The sequence below is a fragment of the Taeniopygia guttata genome, chromosome 35 (genome assembly GCF_048771995.1).
Source record: "Taeniopygia guttata chromosome 35, bTaeGut7.mat, whole genome shotgun sequence".
Classification (NCBI taxonomy): Eukaryota; Metazoa; Chordata; class Aves; order Passeriformes; family Estrildidae; genus Taeniopygia; species Taeniopygia guttata.
In genome coordinates, this window is record NC_133060.1 from 1,688,640 (window position 1) to 1,715,507 (window position 26,868).

General features: G+C 43.4%; 1 protein-coding gene and 1 long non-coding RNA gene across 2 annotated transcripts; both read right to left on the minus strand.

Annotated features, from left to right (window-relative positions):
• Positions 1 to 122: 122 nt before the first annotated feature.
• On the minus strand, positions 123 to 3,389 carry LOC140681418 (uncharacterized). The gene is made up of 3 exons (XR_012052596.1): positions 3,344 to 3,389; positions 2,709 to 2,741; positions 123 to 2,612 (listed from the first exon to the last, which is right to left on the minus strand). It is a non-coding gene; the product is annotated as an uncharacterized lncRNA (long non-coding RNA).
• Positions 3,390 to 5,219: 1,830 nt separating this feature from the next.
• On the minus strand, positions 5,220 to 26,868 carry LOC115492234 (HLA class II histocompatibility antigen, DM beta chain). Its single transcript, XM_072921019.1, has 5 exons — positions 26,604 to 26,868; positions 24,036 to 24,334; positions 19,739 to 19,880; positions 11,653 to 11,976; positions 5,220 to 5,512 (listed from the first exon to the last, which is right to left on the minus strand). The coding sequence occupies exons 1-5, from the start codon at positions 26,785 to 26,787 to the stop codon at positions 5,220 to 5,222; spliced, it is 1,242 nt and encodes a 413-aa protein (XP_072777120.1). The 5' UTR covers positions 26,788 to 26,868.

Genomic DNA, 26,868 nt, shown 5'->3' on the forward strand with positions numbered 1-26,868 from the left:
TGAGGGAGATATGAATATGCAACAGTTGGTTGTTTTAAATAAAATTTGCATAAACATGAGGGAGATATGAATATGCAACAGTCGATTGTTTTAAATAAAAATTTGCATAAACATGAGGGAGATATGAATATGCAACAGTTTATTGTTTTAGGGTATTTCCTATATCCAAATATCCGTAATTAAATGTAAATTTTTATTACTCTAATTGTAATAATTTTATTATTATTAAATTTTGGGGGATTTTTTGGGATTTTTGTGGGATTTTTAATGGGATTTTAGGGAAAATTTGGGGTTTTTTTTTTGTATTTTTGTGGGATTTTTATTGGAATTTGAGGGGAAATTTGGGGGATTTTTTTTTGGATTTTTATGGGATTTTTAATGGGATTTGAGCGGAAATTTGGGGGATTTTTTTTTGTATTTTTGTGGGATTTTTAATGGGATTTGAGGGGAATTTTTGGGGATTTTTATGGGATTTCAGGGCAATTTTGGGGGATTTTTTCTGGGGATTTTTAGGGGATTTTTTTTGTATTTTTGGGAGATTTTTAATGGGATTTGAGGCAGATTTTTGGGATTTTTATGGGATTTCAGGGCAATTTTGGGGAATTTTTCTGGGGATTTTTAGGGGATTTTTTTTGGATTTTTGGGAGATTTTTAATGGGATTTGAGGGGAATTTTTGGGGATTTTTTTTTGGGATTTGAGGGGGATTTATGGGAATTTTGGGGGGATTTTTAATGGGATTTGAGGGGAAATTTGGGGGATTTTTTTTGTATTTTTGTGGGATTTTTATTGGGATTTGAGGGGAAATTTGGGGGATTTTTTTTTGTATTTTTGTGTGATTTTTAATTGGATTTGAGGCAGATTTTTGGGGATTTTAATGGGATTTCAGGGCAATTTTGGGGAATTTTTCTGGGGATTTTTAGGGGATTTTTTTTGTATTTTTGGGAGATTTTTAATGGGATTTGAGGGGGATTTATGGGAATTTTGGGAGATTTTTAATGGGATTTGAGGGGGATTTTTGGGGATTTTTTTTTGGGGATTTGAGGGGGATTTTTGGGCAGAAATTTTGGGGATTTTTATGGGATTTGAGGGGGATTTTTAGGGATTTTTATGGGATTTAAGAGGGATTTTGGGGGATTTTTTTGGGGATTTTTGTGTGATTTTTAATGGGATTTGAGGCGAATTTTTGGGGGATTTTTGGGGATTTTTATGGGATTTCAGGGCAATTTTGGGGAATTTTTCTGGGGATTTTTAGGGGATTTTTTTGTATTTTTGGGATATTTTTAATGGGATTTGAGGGGGATTTATGGGAATTTTGGGGGGATTTTTAATGGGATTTGAGGGGAATTTTTTGGGATTTTTTGGGGGGATTTGAGGGGGATTTTTGGGCAGAAATTTTGGGGATTTTTATGGGATTTGAGGGGGATTTTTATGGGATTTAAGAGGGATTTTGGGGGATTTTTTTTTGTATTTTTGTGTGATTTTTAATGGGATTTGAGGCGAATTTTTGGGGGATTTTTGGGGATTTTTATGGGATTTCAGGGCAATTTTGGGGACTTTTTGTGGGATTTTTATTGGGATTTGAGGGGAAATTTGGGGTGTTTTTTTTGTATTTTTGGGGATTTTTAATGGGATTTGAGGGGAAATTTGGGGGATTTTTTTTGTATTTTGTGGGATTTTTATTGGGATTTGAGGGGAAATTTGGGGGATTTTTTTTTGTATTTTTGTGTGATTTTTAATGGGATTTGAGGCGAATTTTTGGGGGATTTTTGGGGATTTTTATGGGATTTCAGGGCAATTTTGGGGAATTTTTCTGGGGAATTTTAGGGGATTTTTTTGTATTTTTGGGAGATTTTTAATGGGATTTGAGGGGGATTTATGGGAATTTTGGGGGGATTTTTAATGGGATTTGAGGGGAATTTTTGGGGGATTTTAATGGGATTTGAGGGGGAATTTTTGGGGATTTTTTTTGGGATTGAGGGGGATTTTTGGGCAGAAATTTTGGGGATTTTTATGGGATTTGAGGGGATTGTTTTTGATTTTTATGGGATTTGAGGGGAATTTTGGGGACTTTTTGGGGGATTTTAATGGGATTTGAGGGGGAATTTTGGGGTTTTTTTTGGTTTTTAATGGGATTTCAGGTTTTTTTTCTTGTATTTGAGGGGAATTTTTTGGGAATTTTAAAAGGACTTTAATAGAATTTGAGGGAGATTTTAGGGGGATTTTTTTTTTTGAGGATTTTTATGGGATTTTTGGGGTTTTTTGGGAGATTTTTAATGGGATTTGAGGGGGATTTTTTTTTGTATTTTTGGGAAATTTGTGGGCGATTTTTAATGGGAATTTGAGGGGATTTTTGGGCGGATTTTGGGGGGATTATTTTGGGGATTTTTAAAAATTTTTGGGGCGTTCTTAGGGGGGATTTTTGAGGGATTTTTTGGGGATTTTTTTTGGGTTTTAAATGGGATTTTGGGGGGGATTTTTGGGTGGGATTTGGGGGATTTTAGAGGGAGATTTGGGGATTCTGGGGGGGTTTTTGGAGCAGATTTTTGGGGTGAATTTCGGGTTTTTCGGGTCTCGTCGCCGTCACCATCCTGGGAAGATCCTCAGATGCTGCCTGGGAAGGGAAAATATAAAAAATGGGAGAAAAAAGGTGAAAAAATGGGGAAAAAAGTGAAAAAAAGGGACAGGAGGTGACATTGGGGTCCCTCACCTGCGTAGGTGTCACCAGGGAGGGGGGAGTAACCTGCAGGGAGAAAATGGGGTAAAAATGGACAAAAATGGACAAAAATGAGATAAAAAAGGAGAAAAAGGGGAGAAAAAAACAACAGAAAAAGAGAAAAGGTGAAAAAATTCGAAAGAAGGGAGAAAAAAGGAGAAAAAAAGCAATAAAAATGGGCAAAAAAGGATAAATAGTGATGAAAAAGTGGAAAAAAAGGTGAAAAAAGGGAGAAAAAAGCAACAGAAATGGAGAAAAAGTTAAAAAATGAGAAAAAAAGGAGAAAAAAGCAACAGAAAGGGGGGAAAAGTGAAAAAAAATGAGGAAAAAGGGAGAAAAAAACAGGGAGAAAAAGTTTAAAAAATGGAGGAAAAAGGGAGAAAAATGATAAACAAAATAAAAAGGGAGAAAAAATGGAAAAAAGGATAAAAAAAGGATAAAAAAAGATTTAAAAAAACCAATAAAAAGGGACAAACGTTGATGAAAAAGTGGGGGGAAAATTTGGGAAAAAAGGAGAAAAAAAGGGGGTGGAAAAGGGACAAAAAGAGAGGGAAATGGGCAAAAAATTAAGAAAAGTAATAGAAAATGATAAAAAAGGGACAAAAAATATGAAAAAAGGGTTTCCTCACCTGCGTGGGTGGCACCGGGGAGCGAGGAGTAACCTGCAGGGAGAAAATGGGGAAAAATGAGATGAAATGAGGTAAAAGTGGGCAAAAAAGGACAGGAAGGGACAAAAAGTGACAAAAAACAGCATAAAAGTGACAAAAAGCAGCAAAAGCAGAAAAAAAGTGACATAAAAGGGACAAAAAGTGACAAAAATCAGCATAAAAATGACATAAAAGTGACAAAAAGCGACAAAAATCAGAAAAAAATTACATAAAAGTGCCAAAAAGATGCAAAAAGCGAAAAAAAGCAAAAAAAAAAGCGAAAAAGCGACAAAAAGCATCAAAAAGCGACAAAAAGTGACAAAAAGCAACAAAAAGCGAAAAAAGCGACAAAAAGCGACAAAAAGTGGCCAAAAGCAACAAAAAGAATCAGAAAAGTGACAAAAAGCGACAAAAAGTGACAAAAAGTGACAAAAAGTGACAAAAAGTGACAAAAAGCGACAAAAAGTGACAAAAAGTGACAAAAAGTGACCAAAAGCAACAAAAAGTGACAAAAAGTGACAAAAAGCGACAAAAAGTGACAAAAAGTGACAAAAAGCGACAAAAAAGTGACAAAAAGTGACAAAAAGTGACAAAAAGGGACAAAAAGCGACACAAAGTAACAAAAAGTGACAAAAAGCAACAAAAAGAATAAAAAAAGTGACAAAAAGTGACAAAAAGCAACAAAAAGTGACAAAAAGCGACAAAAAAGTGTCAAAAGTGCCAAAAAGCGACAAAAAAGTGCCAAAAAGCAACAAAAAGTGACAAATAGCAACAAAAAAGTAACAAAAAGCGACACAAAGCGACAAAAAGTGACAAAAAGTGACAAAAAGTGACAAAAAGCGACAAAAAGCGACAAAAAAGCAACAAAAAGTGACAAAAGGCGACAAAAAACAACAAAAAGTGATAAAAATCAGCATAAAAGTGACATTAAAGTGCCAAAAAGTGATAAAAAAATGACCAAAAAAGCAACAAAAAATGACCAAAAGCGACAAAAAGTGCCCAAAAGCGACAAAAAGTGACAAAAGCGACAAAAAGCGACACAAAGCGACAAAAAAGTGACAAAAAGTAACAAAAAAGCGAAACAAAGCGACAAAAAGCAACAAAAAGTGATAAAAAGCAACAAAAAAGTGACAAAAGTGACAAAAAGTGACAAAAAGTGACAAAAAGTAACAAAAAGTGATAAAAAGCGACCAAAAGTGACAAAAGTGCCAAAAAGCGACAAAAAAGTGACAAAAAGCAACAAAAATAATCAAAAAAGTGACAAAAAGGGACGAAAAGTGACAAAAAGCGACAAAAAGTGACAAAAAGCGACAAAAGTCGACAAAAAGCGACAAAAAGTGACAAAAAGTGATAAAATGTGACAAAAAGTGACAAAAGCAACAAAAGCGACAAATAGTGACAAAATGTGACAAAAAACGACAAAAAGTGACAAAAGCGACAAAAAGTGACAAAAAGGGACAAAAAGGGACAAAAAGTGACAAAAGGGACGAAAAGCGACAAAAAGTGACACAAAGTGACAAAAAGTGACAAAAAGCGACAAAAAAGTGGCAAAAAGCAACAAAAAGCAACAAAAAGTGACAAAAAGTGACAAAAAGTGACAAAAGTGACAAAAATCAACAAAAAGAATCAAAAAAGTGACAAAAAGGGACGAAAAGTGCCAAAAAGCGACAAAAAGCGACAAAAAGCAACCAAAAGTGACAAAAAGTGACACAAAAGTGACAAAAAGCGACCAAAAGTGACAAAAAGTAACAAAAAGAATCAAAAAAGTGACAAAAAGGGACGAAAAGTGATAAAAAGTGACAAAAAACAACAAAAAAGTGACAAAAAGCAAAAAAAGTGCGACAAAAAGTGATAAAAATCAGCATAAAAGTGACATTAAAGTGCCGAAAAGTGAGAAAAAAGTGACCAAAAAAGCGACAAAAAGTGACCAAAAAAGCGACAAAAAGTGCCCAAAAGTGCCCAAAAGTGACAAAAAAGCGACAAAAAGTGACAAAAAAGTGACCAAAAGTGACCAAAAGTGACAAAAAGGACACGAGGTGGCACCTGCGCGCAGGAAGCGTCGGAGGCCGAGGAGGAGCAGGAGCAGCCCCAGGAGCAGCGACAGAACCGAAAACGCCACCAAGAGCGAGAGACGCCGCGACGGGCCCGGCGCTGGGACACGGAGAAAATTCCAAAATTCCAATTATTCCACCCAAAATTCCCATTATTCCACCCAAAATTCCAATTATTCCACCCAAAATTCCCATTATTCCAGCCAAAATTCCAATTATTCCAGCCAAAATTCCAATTATTCCACCCAAAATTCCAATGATTCCACCCGAAATTCCAATTATTCCACCCAAAATTCCAATTATTCCACCCAAAATTCCAATTATTCCACCCGAAATTCCAATGATTCCACCCAAAATTCCAATGATTCCACCCAAAATTCCAATGATTCCACCCAAAATTCCAATTATTCCAGCCAAAATCCCAATTATTCCACCCAAAATTCCAATTATTCCACCCAAAATTCCAATTATTCCACCCAAAATTCCAATTATTCCACCCAAAATTCCAATGATTCCATCCAAAATTCCAATGATTCCACCCAAAATTCCAATTATTCCACCCAAAATTCCAATTATTCCACCCAAAACTCCAATTATTCCAGCCAAAATTCCAATTATTCCACTCAAAATTCCAATTATTCCAGCCAAAATTCCAATTTTCCACCCAAAATTCCAATTATTCCACCCGAAATTCCAATTATTCCACCCAAAATTCCAATTATTCCACCCAAAATTCAAATTATTCCACCCAAAATTCCAATTATTCCTCCCAAAATTCCAATTATTCCTCCCAAAATTCCAATTTATCACCGTGAAATTCCAATTATTCCACCCAAAATTCCAATGATTCCACCCAAAATTCAAATTTATCCACCCAAAATTCCAATTATTCCACCCAAAACTCCAATTATTCCAGCCAAAATTCCAATTATTCCACTCAAAATTCCAATTATTCCACCCCAAATTCCAATTATTCCACCCAAAATTCCAATTATTCCACCCAAAATTCCAATTTATCACCATGAAATTCCAATTATTGCACCCAAAATTCCAATTATTCCACCCAAAATTCACATTATTCCACCCAAAATTCCAATTATTCCACCCAAAATTCCAATTATTCCACCCAAAATTCAAATTTATCCACCCAAAATTCCAATTATTCCACCCAAAATTCCAATTATTCCAGCCAAAATTCCAATTATTCCACCCAAAATTCCAATTATTCCACCCAAAATTCAAATTATTCCACCCAAAATTCCAATTATTCCGCCCAAAATTCAAATTTATCCACCCAAAATTCAAATTTATCCACCCAAAATTCCAATTATTCCAGCCAAAATTCCAATTATTCCACCCAAAATTCCAATTATTCCACCCAAAATTCCAATTATTCCACCCAAAATTCCAATTATTCCACCCAAAATAATTCCAATTATTCCACCCAAAATTCCAATTATTCCACCCAAAATTCAAATTTATCCACCCAAAATTCCAATTATTCCACCCAAAATTCAAATTAATCCACCCAAAATTCCAATTATTCCAGCCAAAATTCCAATTATTCCACCCGAAATTCCAATTATTCCACCCGAAATTCCAATTAATCCACCCAAAATTCCAATTATTCCACCCAAAATTCCAATTATTCCACCCAAAATTCCAATTATTCCACCCAAAATTCCAATTATTCCACCCAAAATTCCAATTATTCCGCCCAAAATTCCAATTATTCCACCCAAAATTCCAATTATTCCACCCAAAATTCCAATTATTCCACCCAAAATTCCAATTAATCCACCCAAAATTCCAATTATTCCAGCCAAAATTCAAATTATTCCACCCAAAATTCCAATTATTCCAGCCAAAATTCCAATTATTCCACCCAAAATTCCAATTATTCCACCCAAAATTCCAATTATTCCACCCAAAATTCCAATTAATCCACCCAAAATTCCAATTATTCCACCCAAAATTCCAATTATTCCAGGCAAAATTCCAATTAATCCACCCAAAATTCCAATTATTCCAGCCAAAATTCCAATTATTCCACCCAAAATTCCAATTATTCCACCCAAAATTCACATTATTCCAGCCAAAATTCCAATTATTCCACCCAAAATTCACATTATTCCACCGAAAATTCCAATTATTCCACCCAAAATTCCAATTTATCCACCCAAAATTCCAATTATTCCACCCAAAATTCCAATTATTCCAGCCAAAATTCCCATTATTCCACTCAAAATTCCAATTATTCCAGCCAAAATTCAAATTTATCCACCCGAAATTCCAATTATTCCAGCCAAAATTCCAATTATTCCACCCAAAATTCCAATTATTCCACCCAAAATTCCCATTATTCCACCCAAAATTCAAATTTATCCACCCAAAATTCCAATTATTCCACCCAAAATTCCAATGATTCCACCCAAAATTCCCATTATTCCACCCAAAATTCCAATTATTCCACCCAAAACTCCAATTATTCCACCCAAAATTCCAATTATTCCACCCAAAATTCAAATTTATCCACCCAAAATTCCAATTATTCCACCCAAAATAATTCCAATTATTCCACCCAAAATTCCAATTATTCCACCCAAAATTCCAATTATTCCACCCAAAATTCCAATTATTCCACCCAAAATTCAAATTTATCCACCCAAAATTCCAATTATTCCAGCCAAAATTCCAATTATTCCAGCCAAAATTCCAATTATTCCACCCGAAATTCCAATTATTCCACCCAAAATTCCAATTATTCCACCCAAAATTCCAATTTATCACCGTGAAATTCCAATTATTCCACCCGAAATTCCAATTATTCCACCCAAAATTCCAATTATTCCACCCAAAATTCCAATTATTCCACCCGAAATTCCAATTATTCCACCCAAAATTCCAATTTATCCACCCAAAATTCCAATTATTCCACCCAAAATTCCAATTATTCCACCCCAAATTCAAATTATTCCACCCAAAATTCCAATTATTCCACCCAAAATTCCAATTATTCCACCCAAAATTCCAATTATTCCACCCAAAATTCCAATTATTCCACCCAAAACTCCAATTATTCCACCCAAAATTCCTAAAATCCAATCCAAAAAAAACCTCCCAAAATTCCTAAAAACCCCCAAATCCCCAAACTAAAAAATCCTAAAAATCCTCCCAAAAATTGTAAAAGAAGTAAAAAAAAAATTGTAAAAAACGCCGTCAAAATTGTATAAAAAATAAAAAAATGTCCCAAAAATTTAGAAAAATCCCCAAAAAAATCCCCAAAAATTCCCAAAAATCCCCCAAAATTTCCCAAAATTTCCCAAAATGTCCCAAAATTTCCCAAAAATTCCCAAAATTTCCCAAAATGTCCCAAAATTTCCCAAAATTTCCCAAAATGTCCCAAAATGTCCCAAAATTTCCCAAAATGTCCCAAAATTTCCCAAAATTTCCCAAAATTTGCCAAAATTTCCCAAAAAGTCCCAAAATGTCCCAAAATGTCCCAAAATTTCCCAAAATGTCCCAAAATGTCCCATAATTTCCCAAAATTTCCCAAAATGTCCCAAAATGTCCCAAAATTTCCCAAAATGTCCCAAAATTTCCCAAAATGTCCCAAAATTTCCCAAAATTTCCCAAAATTTCCCAAAATGTCCCAAAATGTCCCAAAATTTCCCAAAATGTCCCAAAATTTCCCAAAATTTCCCAAAATGTCCCAAAATGTCCCAAAATTTCCCAAAATTTCCCAAAATGTCCCAAAATTTCCCAAAATTTCCCAAAATGTCCCAAAAGTCCCAAAATTTCCCTAAATTTCCCCAAATGTCCCAAAATTTCCCCAAATGTCCCAAAATTTCCCGAAATTTCCCAAAATTTCCCAAAATGTCCAAAAATGTCCCAAAATGTCCCAAAATTTCCCAAAATGTCCCAAAATGTCCCAAAATGTCCCAAAATTCCCCAAAATTCCCCAAAATTTCCCAAAATGTCCCAAAATGTCCCAAAATTTCCCAAAATGTCCCCAAAATTTCCCAAAATGTCCCAAAATTTCCCAAAATTTCCCAAAATGTCCCAAAATGTCCCAAAATTTCCCAAAATGTCCCAAAATTTCCCAAAATGTCCCAAAATTTCCCAAAATTTCCCAAAATTCCCAAAAATCCCCCAAAATGTCCCAAAATTTCCCAAAATGTCCCAAAATTTCCCAAAATGTCCCAAAATGTCCCAAAATTTCCCAAAATGTCCCAAAATGTCCCAAAATGTCCCAAAATTTCCCAAAATGTCCCAAAATGTCCCAAAATTTCCCAAAATTTCCCAAAATTTCCCAAAATGTCCCAAAATTTCCCCAAATGTCCCAAAATTTCCCAAAATTTCCCAAAATTTCCCAAAATTTCCCAGAATGCCCCAAAATTTCCCAAAATGTCCCAAAATGTCCCAAATTTCCCAAAATGTCCCAAAATGTCCCAAAATGTCCCAAAATGTCCCAAAATTTCCCAAAATGTCCCAAAATGTCCCAAAATGTCCCAAAATGTCCCAAAATTTCCCAAAATGTCCCAAAATGTCCCAAAATTTCCCAAAATGTCCCAAAATTTCCCCAAATTTCCCAAAATGTCCCAAATTTTCCCAAAATGTCCCAAAATTTCCCAAAATTTCCCAAAATTTCCAAAAGTCCCAAAAATTCCCAAAATTTCCCAAAATGTCCCAAAATGTCCCAAAATTTCCCAAAATTTCCCAAAATTTCCCAAAATTTCCCAAAATGTCCCAAAATTTCCCAAAATTTCCCAAAATGTCCCAAATTTTCCCAAAATTTCCCAAAATTTCCCAAAATTTCCCAAAATGTCCCAAAATTTCCCAAAATGTCCCAAAATGTCCCAAAATTTCCCAAAATGTCCCAAAATTTCCCAAAATGTCCCAAAATGTCCCAAAATGTCCCAAAATTTCCCAAAATGTCCCAAAATGTCCCAAAATGTCCCAAAATTTCCCAAAATGTCCCAAAATGTCCCAAAATTTCCCAAAATGTCCCAAAATTTCCCCAAATTTCCCAAAATGTCCCAAATTTTCCCAAAATGTCCCAAAATTTCCCAAAATTTCCCAAAATTTCCAAAAGTCCCAAAAATTCCCAAAATTTCCCAAAATGTCCCAAAATGTCCCAAAATTTCCCAAAATTTCCCAAAATTTCCCAAAATTTCCCAAAATGTCCCAAAATTTCCCAAAATTTCCCAAAATTTCCCAAAATGTCCCAAATTTTCCCAAAATTTCCCAAAATTTCCCAAAATTTCCCAAAATGTCCCAAAATTTCCCAAAATGTCCCAAAATGTCCCAAAATTTCCCAAAATGTCCCAAAATTTCCCAAAATGTCCCAAAATGTCCCAAAATGTCCCAAAATGTCCCAAAATTTCCCAAAATGTCCCAAAATGTCCCAAAATGTCCCAAAATTTCCCAAAATTTCCCAAAATGTCCCAAAATTTCCCCAAATGTCCCAAAATTTCCCAAAATTTCCCAAAATGTCCCAAAATTTCCCAAAATGTCCCAAAATGTCCCAAAATTTCCCAAAATTTCCCAAAATGTCCCAAAATGTCCCAAAATTTCCCAAAATGTCCCAAAATTTCCCAAAATGTCCCAAAATGTCCCAAAATGTCCCAAAATTCTCCAAAATTTCCCAAAATTTCCCAAAATTTCCCAAAATGTCCCAAAATTTCCCAAAATGTCCCAAAATTTCCCCAAATGTCCCAAAATTTCCCAAAATTTCCCAAAATGTCCCAAAATTTCCCAAAATGTCCCAAAATGTCCCAAAATGTCCCAAAATTTCCCAAATTTCCCAAAATTTCCCAAAATGTCCCAAAATTTCCCAAAATTTCCCAAAATTCCCAAAATTTCCCAAAATTTCCCAAAATTTCCCAAAATGTCCCAAAATGTCCCAAAATGTCCCAAAATTTCCCAAAATTTCCCAAAATTTCCCAAAATGTCCTAAAATTTCCCAAAATTTCCCAAAATTTCCCAAAATGTCCCAAAATGTCCCAAAATGTCCCAAAATTTCCCAAAATGTCCCAAAATGTCCCAAAATTTCCCAAAATTTCCCAAAATTTCCCAAAATGTCCCAAAATTTCCCAAAATGTCCCAAAATGTCCCAAAATGTCCCAAAATTTCCCAAAATGTCCCAAAATGTCCCAAAATTTCCCAAAATTTCCCAAAATTTCCCAAAATGTCCCAAAATTTCCCAAAATTTCCCAAAATGTCCCCAAAAATCCTCACCCCACGTGACCCGGAGCGGCTCCTCCAGGCCGGGGTGCAGCGCCAGGCACTCGAAAGTGTCCCCAGATGACCCCGGTGGCACCTGGATCGTCACCTGCGCCCGGAACGTTCCGTCCCCCACCGGCAGCGCCCGCGATTGTCTCGAAGTGTCCCCGACGGCGTCACCGATGATGTCACCGATGATGTCACCGGCGGTGGCATCGGGGACGACCCCGTTGCGGAGCCACGTCAGGGTGATGTCGGCGGGGGAGAAGGCCCAGGCGTAACACGTCAGGGCCAGCGCGGTTCCCCAGCGCTCGGGGACGATGCGCAGCCGTGGTGGCGCTGCGGGGACAGTTGGGGACATTTGGGGACATTTGGGGACATTTGGGGACAGTTGGGGACGTGGTGGAAGTGGCTTTGTGTCACCAAATGGCCCCAAAATGGAGAAAAATGGGTTCAAAATGGCACCAAGATGGCCGCCGATGTGCCTCAAAATGGCCGCCAGTGTGCCCAAATCTGCCCCAAAATGGGCCAAAAATGTCCTAAAAGTGGCCACAAATGTGTCCTCAAAATGTCCTAAAAGTGTCCCCAAATGTGTCACCAAGTGTGTCCCAAAAAGGTCCCAAAATGGCCCCAAATATGTCACCAAGTGTGTCCTAAAGTGGCCCCATGGCTCCCACAAAATGGCCGCCAATGTTCCCAAAATGGCACAAAATGTTCCCCAAAATGGTCCCAAAATGTTCCCCAAAATGGTCCCAAATTGTGCCACAAATGTGCCTCAAAATGTCCTAAAAGTGGCCCCAAATATGTCCCCAAAATGTCCTAAAAGTGTCCCCAAATGTGTCACCAAGTGTGTCCCAAAATGGAGAAAAATGGGTTTAAAATGGCCCCAAGATGGCCGCCGATGTGCCTCAAAATGGCCACCAGTGTGCCCAAATCTGCCCCAAAATGGGCCCAAAATGTCCTAAAAGTGTCCTCAAAATGTCCTAAAAGTGTCCCCAAATGTGTCACCAAGTGTGTCCCAAAAATGTCCCAAAATGGCCCCAAATATGTCACCAAGTGTGTCCTAAAGTGGCCCCATGGCTCCCACAAAATGGCCGCCAATGTTCCCAAAATGGTACAAAATGTTCCCCAAAATGGTCCCAAAATGTTCCCCAAAATGGCCCCAAATTGTGCCACAAATGTGCCTCAAAATGTCCTAAAAGTGTCCCCAAATGTGTCACCAAGTGTGTCCCAAAATGGAGAAAAATGGGTTCAAAATGGCCCCAAGATGGCCACCAATGTGCCTCAAAATGGCCACCAGTGTGCCCAGATCTGCCCCAAAATGGGCCCAAAATGTCCTAAAAGTGGCTGCAAATGTGTCCTCAAAATGTCCTAAAAGTGTCCCCAAAATGGCCCCAAATGTGTCACCAAGTGTGCCCAAAAAAGGTCCCAAAATGGCCCCAAATGTGTCACCAAGTGTGTCCTAAAGTGGCCCCATGGCTCCCACAAAATGGCCGCCAATGTTCCCAAAATGGCACAAAATGTTCCCCAAAATGGTCCCAAAATGTTCCCCAAAATGGCCCCAAATTGTACCACAAATGTGTCCTCAAAATGTCCTAAAAGTGGCCCCAAATATGTCCCCAAAATGTCCTAAAAGTGTCCCCAAATGTGTCACCAAATGGCCCCAAAATGGAGAAAAATGGGTCCAAAATGGCCCCAAGATGGCCGCCGATGTTCCTCAAAGAGGCCACCAGTGTGCCCAAATCTGCCCCAAAATGGGCCCAAAATGTCCTAAAAGTGGCCGCAAATGTGTCCTAAAAGTGTCCCCAAATGTGTCACCAAGTGTGTCCCAAAATGGAGAAAAATGAGCCCAAAATGGCCCCAAGATGGCCGCCAATGTGCCTCAAAATGGCCACCAGTGTGCCCAAATCTGCCCCAAAATGGGCCCAAAATGTCCTAAAAGTGGCCCCAAATGTGTCCTCAAAATGTCCTAAAAGTGTCCCCAAATGTGTCACCAAATGGCCCCAAAATGGAGAAAAATGGGTTCAAAATGGCCCCAAGATGGCCGCCGATGTGCCTCAAAATGGCCGCCAGTGTGCCCAAATCTGCCCCAAAATGGGCCCAAAATGTCCTAAAAGTGGCCAAAATGTGTCCTCAAAATGTCCTAAAAGTGTCCCCAAAATGGCCCCAAATGTGTCACCAAGTGTGTCCCAAAATGGAGAAAAATGAGCCCAAAATGGCCCCAAGATGGCCGCCGATGTGCCTCAAAATGGCCACCAGTGTGCCCAAATCTGCCCCAAAATGGGCCCAAAATGTCCTAAAAGTGGACGCAAATGTGTCTTCAAAATGTCCTAAAAGTGTCCCCAAATGTGTCACCAAGTGTGTCCCAAAAAGTGTCCCCAAAATGGCCCCAAATATGTCACCAAGTGTGTCCTAAAGTGGCCCCATGGCTCCCACAAAATGGCTGCCAATGTTCCCAAAATGGCACAAAATGTTCCCCAAAATGGTCCCAAAATGGCCCCAAATTGTGCCACAAATGTGCCTCAAAATGTCCTAAAAGTGTCCCCAAATGTGTCACCAAGTGTGTCCCAAAATGGAGAAAAATGGGCCCAAAATGGCCCCAAGATGGCCGCCGATGTGCCTCAAAAAGGCCACCAGTGTGCCCAAATCTGCCCCAACATGTTTCCCAAAATGGCCCCAAATTGTGCCACAAATGTGCCTCAAAATGTCCTAAAAGTGTCCCCAAAATGGCCCCAAATGTGTCACCAAGTGTGTCCCAAAATGGAGAAAAATGGGTCCAAAATAGCCCCAAGATGGCCGCCGATGTGCCTCAAAAAGGTCACCAGTGTGCCCAAATCTGCCCCAAAATGGGCCCAAAATCGGGGACGATGCGCAGCCGTGGTGGCGCTGGGGGGACAGTTGGGGACAGTTGGGGACATTTGGGGACGTGGTGGAAGTGGCTTTGTGTCACCAAATGGCCCCAAAATGGAGAAAAATGGGTTCAAAATGGCCCCAAGATGGCCGCCGATGTGCCTCAAAAAGGCCACCAGTGTGCCCAAATCTGCCCCAACATGTTTCCCAAAATGGCCCCAAATTGTGCCACAAATGTGCCTCAAGATGTCCTAAAAGTGTCCCCAAAATGGCCCCAAATGTGTCACCAAGTATGTCCCAAAATGGAGAAAAATGGGCCCAAAATGGCCCCAAGATGGCCGCCGATGTGCCTCAAAAAGGCCACCAGTGTGCCCAAATCTGCCCCAACATGTTTCCCAAAATGGCCCCAAATTGTGCCACAAATGTGCCTCAAAATGTCCTAAAAGTGTCCCCAAAATGGCCCCAAATGTGTCACCAAGTGTGTCCCAAAATGGAGAAAAATGGGTCCAAAATAGCCCCAAGATGGCCGCCGATGTGCCTCAAAAAGGTCACCAGTGTGCCCAAATCTGCCCCAAAATGGGCCCAAAATCGGGGACGATGCGCAGCCGTGGTGGCGCTGGGGGGACAGTTGGGGACAGTTGGGGACATTTGGGGACGTGGTGGAAGTGGCTTTGTGTCACCAAATGGCCCCAAAATGGAGAAAAATGGGTTCAAAATGGCCCCAAGATGGCCGCCGATGTGCCTCAAAAAGGCCACCAGTGTGCCCAAATCTGCCCCAACATGTTTCCCAAAATGGCCCCAAATTGTGCCACAAATGTGCCTCAAGATGTCCTAAAAGTGTCCCCAAAATGGCCCCAAATGTGTCACCAAGTATGTCCCAAAATGGAGAAAAATGGGTCCAAAATAGCCCCAAGATGGCCGCCGATGTGCCTCAAAATGGCCGCCAGTGTGCCCAAATCTGCCCCAAAATGAGCCCAAAATGTCCTAAAAGTGTCCCCAAATATGTCACCAAGTGTGTCCCAAAAGGGTCCCAAAATGGCTCCCACAAAATGGCCGCCAATGTTCCCAAAATGGCACCAAATGTTCCCCAAAATGGGCCCAAAATATCCTAAAAATGACCCCAAATGTGTCCCCAAAGTGTCCTAAAAGTGACCCAAAATATGTCCCCAAATGTGTCCCCAAATGTGATCCAAAATAGCCCCAAAATGGCCCCAAAATGGCTCCCACAAAATGGCTGCCAATGTTCCCAAAATGGCACCAAATGTTTCCAAAATGGCAAAAAATGTTCCCTAAAATGGGCCCAAAATATCCTAAAAGTGACCCAAATGTGTCCCCAAAATGTCCTAAAAGTGTCCCCAAATATGTCCCCAAATGTGTCCCCAATGGCCCTAAAATGGCCCCAAAATGGCCCCCACAAAATGGCCGCCAATGTGCCCAAAATGGCACAAAATGTTCCCCAAAATGGGCCCAAAATATCCTAAAAATGACCCCAAATGTGTCCCCAAAGTGTCCTAAAAGTGACCCAAAATATGTCCCCAAATGTGTCCCCAAACGTGATCCAAAATAGCCCCAAAATGGCCCCAAAATGTCTCCCACAAAATGGCCGCCAATGTTCCCAAAATGGCACCAAATATTCCCCAAAATGGTCCCAAAATGGTCCCAAAATGTTCCACAAAATGTTCACTAAAATTGTCCCAAATGTCCTAAAAGTGACCCCAAATGTGTCCCCAAATGTGTCCCCAAATGTGATCCAAAATAGCCCCAAAATGGCCCCAAAATGGCTCCCACAAAATGGCTGCCAATGTTCCCAAAATGGCACCAAATGTTCCCCAAAATGGGCCCAAAATATCCTAAAAATGACCCCAAATGTGACCCCAAAATGTCCTAAAAGTGTCCCCAAATGTGTCCCCAAAGTGTCCTAAAAGTGACCCAAAATATGTCCCCAAATGTGTCCCCAAATGTGATCCAAAATGGCCCTAAAATGGCTCCCACAAAATGGCTGCCAATGTTCCCAAAATGGCACAAAATGTTCCCCAAAATGGCCCCAAAATGGTCCCAAAATGGTCCCAAAATGTTCCACAAAATGTTCTCTAAAATTGTCCCAAATGTCCTAAAAGTGACCCCAAATGTGTCCCCAAATGTGTCCCTAAAATGGCCCCAAAATGGCTCCCACAAAATGGCCGCCAATGTTCCCAAAATGGCACCAAATGTTCCCCAAAATGGTCCCAAAATGTTCCACAAAATGTTCTCTAAAATTGTCCCAAATGTCCTAAAAGTGACCCCAAATGTGTCCCCAAATGTGTCCCTAAAATGGCCCCAAAATGCCCCCAAAATAGCTCCCACAAAATGGCCGCCAATGTTCCCAAAATGGCACAAAATGTTCCCCAAAATGGGCCCAAAATATCCTAAAAATGACCCCAAATGTGTCCCCAAAGTGTCCTAAAAGTGACCCAAATGTGACCCCAAAATGTCTTAAAAGTGTCCCCAAATATGTCCCCAAATGTGTCCCCAATGGCCCCAAAATGGCCCCAAAATGGCTCCCACAAAATGGCCGCCAATGTGCCCAAAATGGCACCAAATGTTCCCCCAAATGGGCCCAAAATATCCTAAAAATGACCCCAAATGTGTCCCCAAAATGTCCAAAAAGTGACCCAAATATGTCCCCAAATGTGTCCCCAAAATGTCCTAAAAGTGACCCAAAATATGTCCCCAAATGTGTCCCCAATGGCCCTAAAATGGCCCCAAAATGGCTCCCACAAAATGGCCACCAATGTTCCCAAAATGGCCCAAAATGTTCCCCAAAATGGTCCCAAAATGTTCCCCAAAATGGCCCCAAATTGTGCCACAAATGTGTCCTCAAAATGTCCTAAAAGTGTCCCCAAATATGTCCCCAAAATGTCCTAAAAGTGTCCCCAAATGTGTCACCAAATGGCCCCAAAATGGAGAAAAATGGGTCCAAAATGGCCCCAAGATGGCCGCCAATGTGCCTCAAAATGGCCACCAGTGTGCCCAAATCTGCCCCAAAATGGGCCCAAAATGTCCTAAAAGTGGACGCAAATGTGTCCTCAAAATGTCCTAAAAGTGTCCCCAAAATGGCCCCAAATGTGTCACCAAGTGTGTCCCAAAAGGGTCCCAAAATGACTCCCACAAAATGGCCGCCAATGTGCCCAAAATGGCACAAAATGTTCCCCAAAATGGTCCCAAAATGTTCCCCAAAATGGCCCCAAATTGTGCCACAAATGTGCCTCAAAATGTCCTAAAAGTGGCCCCAAAATGGCCCCAAATGTGTCACCAAATGTGTCCCAAAATGGAGAAAAATGGGTTCAAAATGGGCCCAAGATGGCCGCCGATGTGCCTCAAAATGGCCACCAGTGTGCCCAAATCTGCCCCAAAATGGGCCCAAAATGTCCTAAAAGTGGCCGCAAATGTGTCCTCAAAATGTCCTAAAAGTGACCCCAAATGTGTCCCCAAAGTGTCCTAAAAGTGTCCCCAAATATGTCCCCAAATGTGTCCCCAAGTGTGTCCCAAAATGGCCCCAAAATGGCTCCCACAAAATGGCCGCCAATGTTCCCCAAATGGCAAAAAATGTTTCCAAAATGGCAAAAAATGTTCCCCAAAATGGGCCCAAAATTTCCTAAAAGTGACCCAGATATGTCCCCAAAATGTCCTAAAAGTGTCCCCAAATATGTCCCCAAATGTGTCCCCAATGGCCCTAAAATGGCCCAAAAATGGCCCCAAAATGGCTCTCACAAAATGGCCGCCAATGTTCCCAAAATGGCACAAAATATTCCCCAAAATGGTCCCAAAATATCCTAAAAGTGACCCCAAATGTGACCCCAAAGTGTCCTAAAAGTGACCCAAAATATGTCCCCAAATGTGTCCCCAAATGTGATCCAAATGGCCCCAAAATAGCCCCAAAATGGCTCCCACAAAATGGCCACCAATGTTGCCAAAATGGCACCAAATGTTCCCCAAAATGAGCCCAAAATATCCTAAAAATGACCCCAAATGTGTCCCCAAAGTGTCCTAAAAGTGACCCCAAATATGTCCCCAAATGTGTCCCCAATGGCCCTAAAATGCCTCCAAAATGGCTCCCACAAAATGGCCGCCAATGTTCCCAAAATGGCACCAAATGTTCCCCAAAATGGGCCCAAAATATCCTAAAAGTGACCCAAAATATGTCCCCAAATGTGTCCCCAAATGTGATCCAAAATGGCCCTAAAATGGCCCCAAAATGGCTCCCACAAAATGGCCGCCAATGTTCCCAAAATGGCACCAAATGTTTCCAAAATGTTTCCAAAATGGCAATAAATGTTCCCCAAAATGGGCCCAAAATATCCTAAAAGTGACCCAAATGTGTCCCCAAAGTGTCCTAAAAGTGACCCAAAATATGTCCCCAAATGTGTCCCCAAATGTGATCCAAAATGGCCCCAAAATGGGTCCAAAATGGCTCCCACAAAATGGCCACCAATGTTCCCAAAATGGCACAAAATGTTCCCCAAAATGGTCCCAAAATGGTCCCAAAATGTTCCACAAAATGTTCTCTAAAATTGTCCCAAATGTCCTAAAAGTGACCCCAAATGTGTCCCCAAATGTGATCCAAAATAGCCCCAAAATGGCCCCAAAATGGCTCCAACAAAATGGCCGCCAATGTTCCCAAAATGGCAAAAAATGTTTCCAAAATGGGCCCAAAATGTCCTAAAAGTGACCCCAAATGTGTCCCCAAAGTGTCCTAAAAGTGACCCCAAATATGTCCCCAAATGTGTCCCCAAGTGTGTCCCAAAATGGCCCCAAAGTTTGTCCCAAAATGGCCCCAAAATGGGCACCAATGTTGCCAAAATTGTCCCAAATTGTCCCAAATGTCTCCGGTATTTCCGGTGTCCCCAAAAGCCCAAATGTCCCCAACGTCCCCAATGTCCCCAAATGACCCCAATGTCCCCAATCCCCCCAATGTCCCCAATGTCCCCAATGTCCCCAATGTCCCCAAAGTCCCCAATGTCCCCGATGTCCCCAACATTCCCAATGTCCCCAATGTCCCCAATGTCCCCAATGTCCCCAATGTCTCCAATGTCCCCAATGTCCCCAATGTCCCAAACATCCCCAATGTCCCCAATCCCCCCAATATCCCCAATGTCCCCCAATGTCCCCAACATTCCCAATGTCCCCAATGTCCCCAACGTGTCGAATGTCCCCAATGTCCCCAATGTCCCCAATGTCCCCAATGTCCCCGCTGTCCCCGCTGTCCCCTGACCTCTCAGCGGTGGCCACACCATCTTGGGCAGCTCCTGGCAGAGGCGCCGCCGCTGCCGCAGCCGCTGTCCCCACCGGCTGTCCTGGGCCAGCGCCTGTGCCACCGTGTCCCCAAGTGTCCCCAATGTCCTTGATGTCTCCAGCTCCCCAATGTCCCCAATGTCCCCAACGTGTCCAATATCCCCAATGTCCCAAACACCCCCAATGTCCCCAATGTCCCCCCAATGTCCCCAATGTCCCCAACGTGTCCAATGTCCCCAATGTCCCCAATGTCCCCAACATGTCCAATATCCCCAATGTCCCAAACACCCCCAATGTCCTCAAATGTCCCCAATGTCCCCAATGTCCCCAATGACCCCAATGTCCCCAACGTCCCCAATGTCCCCAATGTGTCCAATGTCCTCAATGTCCCCAACATTCCCAATGTCCCCAACGTCCCCAAAGTCCTCAAATGTCCCCAATGTCCCCAATGTCCCCGCTGTCCCCTGACCTCTCAGCGGTGGCCACACCATCTTGGGCAGCTCCTGGCAGAGGCGCCGCCGCTGCCGCAGCCGCTGTCCCCACCGGCTGTCCTGGGCCAGCGCCTCTGCCACCGTGTCCCCAAGTGTCCCCAAGAGTCCCCAATGTCCTTGATGTCTCCAGCTCCCCAATGTCCCCAATGTCCCCAATGTCCCCAGTGTTCCCAAAGTCCCCAACGTCCCCAACGTCCCCAATGTCCCCAAAGTCCCCAATGTCCCCAACGTGTCCAATGTCCCCAATGTCCCCAATCCCCCCAATGTCCCCAATGTCCCCAATCCCCCCAATGTCCCCAATGTCCCCCAATGTCCCCAACGTCCCCAATGTCCCCAATGTCCCCAATGTCCCCAATGTCCCCAAATGTTCTCAAAGTCCCCAAATGTCTCCAACATCTCCAACATCCCCAATGTCCCCAATGTCCCAAACAGCCCCAATGTCCCCAATGTCCCCAATGTCCCCAATGTCCCAAATGGTCTCAAAGTCCCCAAATGTCGCCAATGTCCTCAAACGTCTCCAATGTCCCCAATGTCCCCAAAGTCCCCAATGTCCCCAATGTCCCCAATGTCCCCAATGTCCCCAACGTCCCCAATGTCCCCAATGTCCCCAATGTCCCCAATGTCCCCAAAGTCCCCAATGTCCCCAATGTTCCCAATGTCCCCAATGTCCCCAATGTTCTCAAAGTCCCCAAATGTCTCCAACATCTCCAATGTCCCCAATATCCCAAACAGCCCCATTGTCCCCAACGTCCCCAATGTCCTCAAATGTCCCCAATGTCCCCAATGTCCCCAATGTCCCCAATGTCCCCAATGTCCCCAACGTCCCCAATGTCCCCAAACACCCCCAATGTCCCCAATGTCCTCAAACGTCTCCAAAGTCCCCAACGTCCCCAATGTCCCCAATGTCCCAAACACCCCCAATGTCCCCAATGTCCCCAATGTCCCCAATGTCCCAAATGTTCTCAAAGTCCCCAAATGTCGCCAACATCTCCAATGTCCCCAATATCTCCCATTGTCCCCAACGTGTCCAATGTCCCCAACATCCCCAACATTCCCAATGTCCCCAATATCCCCAATGTCCGCAATGTCCCCAACGTCCCAAACATCCCCAAGGTCCTCAAATGTCCCCAATGTCCCCAATGTCCCCAATGTCCCCAATGTCCCCAACGTGTCAAATGTCCCCAATGTCCCCAACGTCCCCAAAGTCCTCAAATGTCCCCAATGTCCCCAAAGTCCCCAATGTCCCCAATGTCCCCAACATTCCCAATGTCCCCAACGTCCCCAATGTCCCCAATGTCCCCAATGTCCTCAAATATCCCCAATGTGTCCAATGTCCCCAATGTCCCCAATGTCCCAAATGTCCCCAATGTCCCCAATGTCCCCCCAATGTCCCCAATGTCCCCCCAATGTCCCCAATGTCCCCAATGTGTCCAATGTGTCCAATGTCCCCAATGTCCCCCCAATGTCCCCAATGTCCCCAATGTCCCCAATGTCCCCAAAGTCCCCAATGTCCCCAATGTCCCCAATGTCCCCAACATCCCCAATGTCCCCAATGTCCCCAATGTCCCAAATCTCCCCAATGTCCCCAATGACCCCAATGTCCTCTAATGTCCCCAATGTCCCCAAAGTCCCCAATGTCCCCAATGTCCCCAATGTCCCCAATGTCCCCAATGTCCCCAATGTTCCCAATCCCCCCAAATGTCCCAAAGTCCCCAATGTCCCCAATGTCCCAAATGACCCCAATGTCCCCAATGTCCCCAATGTCCCCAATGTGTCCAATGTCCCCAATGTCCCCAATGTCCCCAACGTGTCCAATATCCCCAATGTCCCAAACACCCCCAATGTCCTCAAATGTCCCCAATGTCCCCAATGTCCCAAATGTTCTCAAAGTCCCCAATGTCCCCAACGTCCTCAAATGTCCCCAATGTATCCAATGTCCCCAATGTTCTCAATGTCCCCAAAGTCCCCAATGTCCTCAAATGTCCCCAATGTGTCCAATGTGTCCAATGTCCCCAATCCCCCCAATGTCCCAAATGTCCCCAAATGTCCCCAATGTCCCAAATGTTCTCAAAGTCCCCCAATGTCCCCAAAGTCCCCAATGTCCTCAAATGTCCCCAATGTGTCCAATGTGTCCAATGTCCCCAATCCCCCCAATGTCCCAAATGTCCCCCAATGTCCCCAATGTCCCCAATGTCCCCAATGTCCCCAATGTCCCCAATGTCCCCAATGTCCCCAATATCCCCCAATGTCCCCAATGACCCCAATGTCCCCAATGACCCCAATGTCCCCAAGTGTCCCCAATGTCCCAAATGTCCCCAATGTCTCCAGCTCCCCAATGTCCCCAATGTCCCCAATGTTTCAAACACCCCCAATGTCTCCAACATCCTCAATGTCCTCAAATGTCCCCAACGTCCCCAACGTCCCCAACATTCCCAATGTCCCCAATGTCCCCAATGTCCCCAATGTCCCCAATGTCCCCAAAGTCCCCAACGTGTCAAATGTCCCCAATGTCCCCAATGTCCCCAATGTCCCCAATGTCCCCAAAGTCCCCAACGTGTCAAATGTCCCCAATGTCCCCAATGTCCCCAATGTCCCCAATGTCCCCAAAGTCCCCAACGTGTCAAATGTCCCCAATGTCCCCAATGTCCCCAATGTCCCCAATGTCCCCAAAGTCCCCAACGTGTCAAATGTCCCCAATGTCCCCAATGTCCCCAATGTCCCCAATGTCCCCAATGTCCCCAATGTGTCCAATGTCCCCAATCCCCCCAATCCCCCCAATGTCCCCAATGTCCCCAACGTGTCAAATGTCCCCAACCCCCCAATGTCCCCAATGTGTCCAATGTCCCCAATGACCCCAATGTCCCCAACGTCCCCAATGTCCCCAATGTCCCCAATGTCCCCAATGTCCCCAATGTCCCAATGTCCCCAATGTCCCCATTGTCCCCAAACATCCCCAATGTCCCAAATGTCCCCAATGTCCCCAATGTCCCCAATGTCCCCAAAGTCCCCAATGTCCCCAACATCCCCAATGTCCCCAATGTCCCCAATGACCCCAATGTCCCCAATGTCCCCAACGTCCCCAATGTCCCCGAATGTCCCCAATGTCCCAAATGTTCTCAAAGTCCCCAAATGTCGCCAACATCTCCAATGTCCCCAATGTCCCCAATGTCCCCAATGTCCTCAAATGTCCCAAATGTCCCCAATGTCCCCAATGTCCCCAATCCCCAAAAATGTCCCCAATGTCCTCAAAGTCCCCAATGTCCCCAACATGTCCAATATCACCAATGTCCCAAACACCCCCAATGTCCCCAATTTCCCCAATGTCCTCAAAGTCCCCAAATGTCTCCAACATCTCCAATGTCCCCTTGATGTCCCAGATGTCCTCAATGTCCCAAACACCCCCAATGTCCCCAATGTCCCCAATGTCCCCAACATTCCCAATGTCCCCAATGTCCCCAATGCCCCCAATGTCCCCAATGTCCCCAACGTCCCCAATCCCCCCGATGTCCCCAATGTCCCAAATGTTCTCAAAGTCCCCAAATGTCTCCAATGTCCCCAACGCCCCCAATGTCCCCAATGTCCCCAATGTCCCAAATGTTCTCAAAGTCTCCAAATGTCGCCAACATCTCCAATGTCCCCAATATCTCCCATTGTCCCCAACGTGTCAAATGTCCCCAATGTCTCCAATGTCCCCAATGTCCCCAATGTCCCAAATGTCCCCAATGTCCCCAATGTCCCCAATGTCCCCAATGTTCCCAATGTCCCCAAAGTCCCCAATGTCCCCGCTGTCCCCTGACCTCTCAGCGGTGGCCACACCATCTTGGGCAGCTCCTGGCAGAGGCGCCGCCGCTGCCGCAGCCGCTGTCCCCACCGGCTGTCCCGGGCCAGCGCCTCTGCCACCGTGTCCCCAAGTGTCCCCAAGAGTCCCCCCTGCTGGCACGGGCCACCGCGAGGTCCCCGCAGGTCCCCACAGACCAGCGGCATCCGGGACAGCGCCACCTCCACGTCCTGCGAGCCGTTGGTGGCCACCAAGGAACCGTCGGTGGCCAACCAGCAGCTGGAGGCCACCTGCAGCACGAACGGGGCTGAAGGGGACAAAAAAAGGGAATTTTAAAAGGATTTTTGGGATTTTCTTGGGTTTTTGGGTTTTTTTTGGGGTGTTTTGGAATTTCTTGGTTTTTTGTGGGGTTTTTTTGGGGTGTTTTGGAATTTCTTGGTTTTTTGGGGTGGTTTTCGGGGGTTTTTTGGGGATTTTTTTGGTTTTTTAGGGGTTTTTTGGGGTTTTTTTTTGTTGTTTTTTAGGGGTTTTTTTGGGGTTTTTTTGGGGGATTTTCTTGGAATTTTTCTGGTATTTTTTCGGGTTTTTGGGGTATTTTTGGAGAGTTTTTAGGATTTTTTTCTGAGATTTTTTTGGATTTTGGGTGAATTTGTGGGGATTTCTTTTTTTTTAGGGATTTTCCGAATTTCTTGTGATTTTTCTTTTTTGGTTTTTTTTTTGTTTGTTTTTTGATGTTTATAATTGGATTTTCTGGGATTTTTGGGTTATTTTTGAGATTTTTTTGTTTTATTGGATTTTTTATTTTCTTGGGATTGGTTTTGGGGTTTTTTTTTGCATTTTCTGTGTTTTTTGGGGGGATTTTGTGGAGCTGTTTTAGGACTTTTTGGGATTTTTTTTTGTTCTGAGATTTTTTGGGATTTTTAGGGGATTTTTAGGGATTTTGGGGATTTCTTGGGGTTATTTTTTAGAATTTTTGGATTTTCTTGGGATTTTTGAGGGATTTTGGGGATTTCTTTAGATTTTTGGATTTTTAAAATTTTATTGAATTTTTTTGAGATTTTCTTGGGATTTTTTGAGATTTTTGGGGTTTTTGTAAGGACTTTTTGGTTTTTTGGGGATTTTTTATTTTTAAATTTTTTGTTTGTTTTTTTGGGAGATTTTTTGTTATTTTCTGGATTTTTTGCTGATATTTTCTTTGACTTTTGGGTGAATATTTTGGCGATTTTTAAAATATTTTAAAGTACTTTTGGTGGTTTTATTGTGATTTTAATGGGACTTTTTGGTGTTTTTTTGCGGTTTATGAGGAATTTTTTGCCGATTTTTTGGAATTTGGGGGGCTTTGGGCTATTAGGGAGGATTTTATGGGAATTTTTGGGGGATTTTGGGTTTTTTAAAGTTTTCCGGTTGATTTTGGGCAATTTCCTCCCCAAATCCGCCCCCTCAAAAGGCAGAGCCCCCCCAAATCTCCCCAAATTCCCAATTTTTCACCCCAAAATCCGCTCCACCCCCCCCAAACCTCATGGGGAAGAGCCCCCCCGGCCCCCCCCCCATCCCTAACTTTCCCTTTTCCCAAATTTTCCCAAATTTTCCCAAATTTTCCCAAATTTTCCCCAAATTTTTTCCCGCCAAAACCCCGCTGGCACAAGGCAGAGCCCCCCCAAACCTCCCCAAATTCCCAATTTTTCACCCCAAAATCCGCTCCACCCCCCCCAAAATTTATAGGGCGGAGCCCCCCCAGCCTCACCCTCATCCCCAATTTTCCCTTTTCCCAAATTTTCCCAAATTTTCCCCAAATTTTTTCCCGCCAAAACCCCGCTGGCACAAGGCAGAGCCCCCTCAAACCTCCCCAAATTCCCAATTTTTCACCCCAAAATCGGCTCCACCCCTCCCAAAATTTATAGGGCGGAGCCCCCCCAGCCTCACCCTCATCCCCGACTTTCCCTTTTCCCAAATTTTCCCAAATTTTCCCCAAATTTTTTCCCGCCAAAACCCCGCTGGCACAAGGCAGAGCCCCCCCAAACCTCCCCAAATTCCCAATTTTTCACCCCAAAATCCGCTCCACCCCCCCCAAAATTTATAGGGCGGAGCCCCCCCAGCCCCGCCTTCATCCTCGACTCCCCTTTTCCCAAATTTCCCCAAATTTTCCCAAATTTTCCCCAAATTTTTTCCCGCCAAAACCCCCCTCGAAACCCCGCTGCCACAAGGCAGAGCCCCCCCAAACCTCCCCAAATTCCCATTTTTTCACCCCAAAATCCGCTCCACGCCCCCCAAAATTTATAGGGCGGATCCCCCCCAGCCTCACCCTCATCCCCAACTTTCCCTTTTCCCAAATTTCCCCAAATTTTCCCAAATTTTCCCCAAATTTTCCCGCCAAAACCCCTCTGGCACAAGGCAGAGCCCCCCCAAACCTCCCCAAATTCCCAATTTTTCACCCCAAAATCCGCTCCAACCCCCCCAAAACTCATAGGGAGGAGCCCCCCCAGCCTCACCCTCATCCCCGACTTCCCCTTTTCCCAAATTTTCCCAAATTTTCCCCATTTTTCCCGGATTTTTCCCCCCAAACCCGCGCTCCTCACCCGCCCCGGGGGCTCCGAGCGCCGCCAGCAGCAGCGGCAGCATCGCGAACTGGGACGAACTGGGACGGACTGGGACGGACTGGGACGGACTGGGAGGAACTGGGAGGAACTGGGAGGAACTGGGAGGAACTGGGAGGGAACTGGGAGGTGGTTTCGGGGGAGGTTTGGGGACATTTGGGGACATTTTTTGGGGCAGCCAATGGGAGCGCGCGGAGGGCGCGCGTCACTTGTTGCCAGGCAGGACTGAGGCGGCAGCGGCCGCCAG

Coding starts and splice junctions, on each gene's coding strand:
- LOC115492234 (XM_072921019.1), bottom strand. CDS start 26,787: ATGTCCCCAAATGTCCCCAAACCTCCCCCGAAACCACCTCCCAGTTCC. Junction 24,335..26,603: donor GCTCGGAGCCCCCGGGGCGG/GTGAGGAGCGCG, acceptor TGTCCCCTTCAG/CCCCGTTCGTGCTGCAGGTG. Junction 19,881..24,035: donor CGCTGAGAGGTCAGGGGACA/GCGGGGACATTG, acceptor GACATTGGGGAG/CTGGAGACATCAAGGACATT.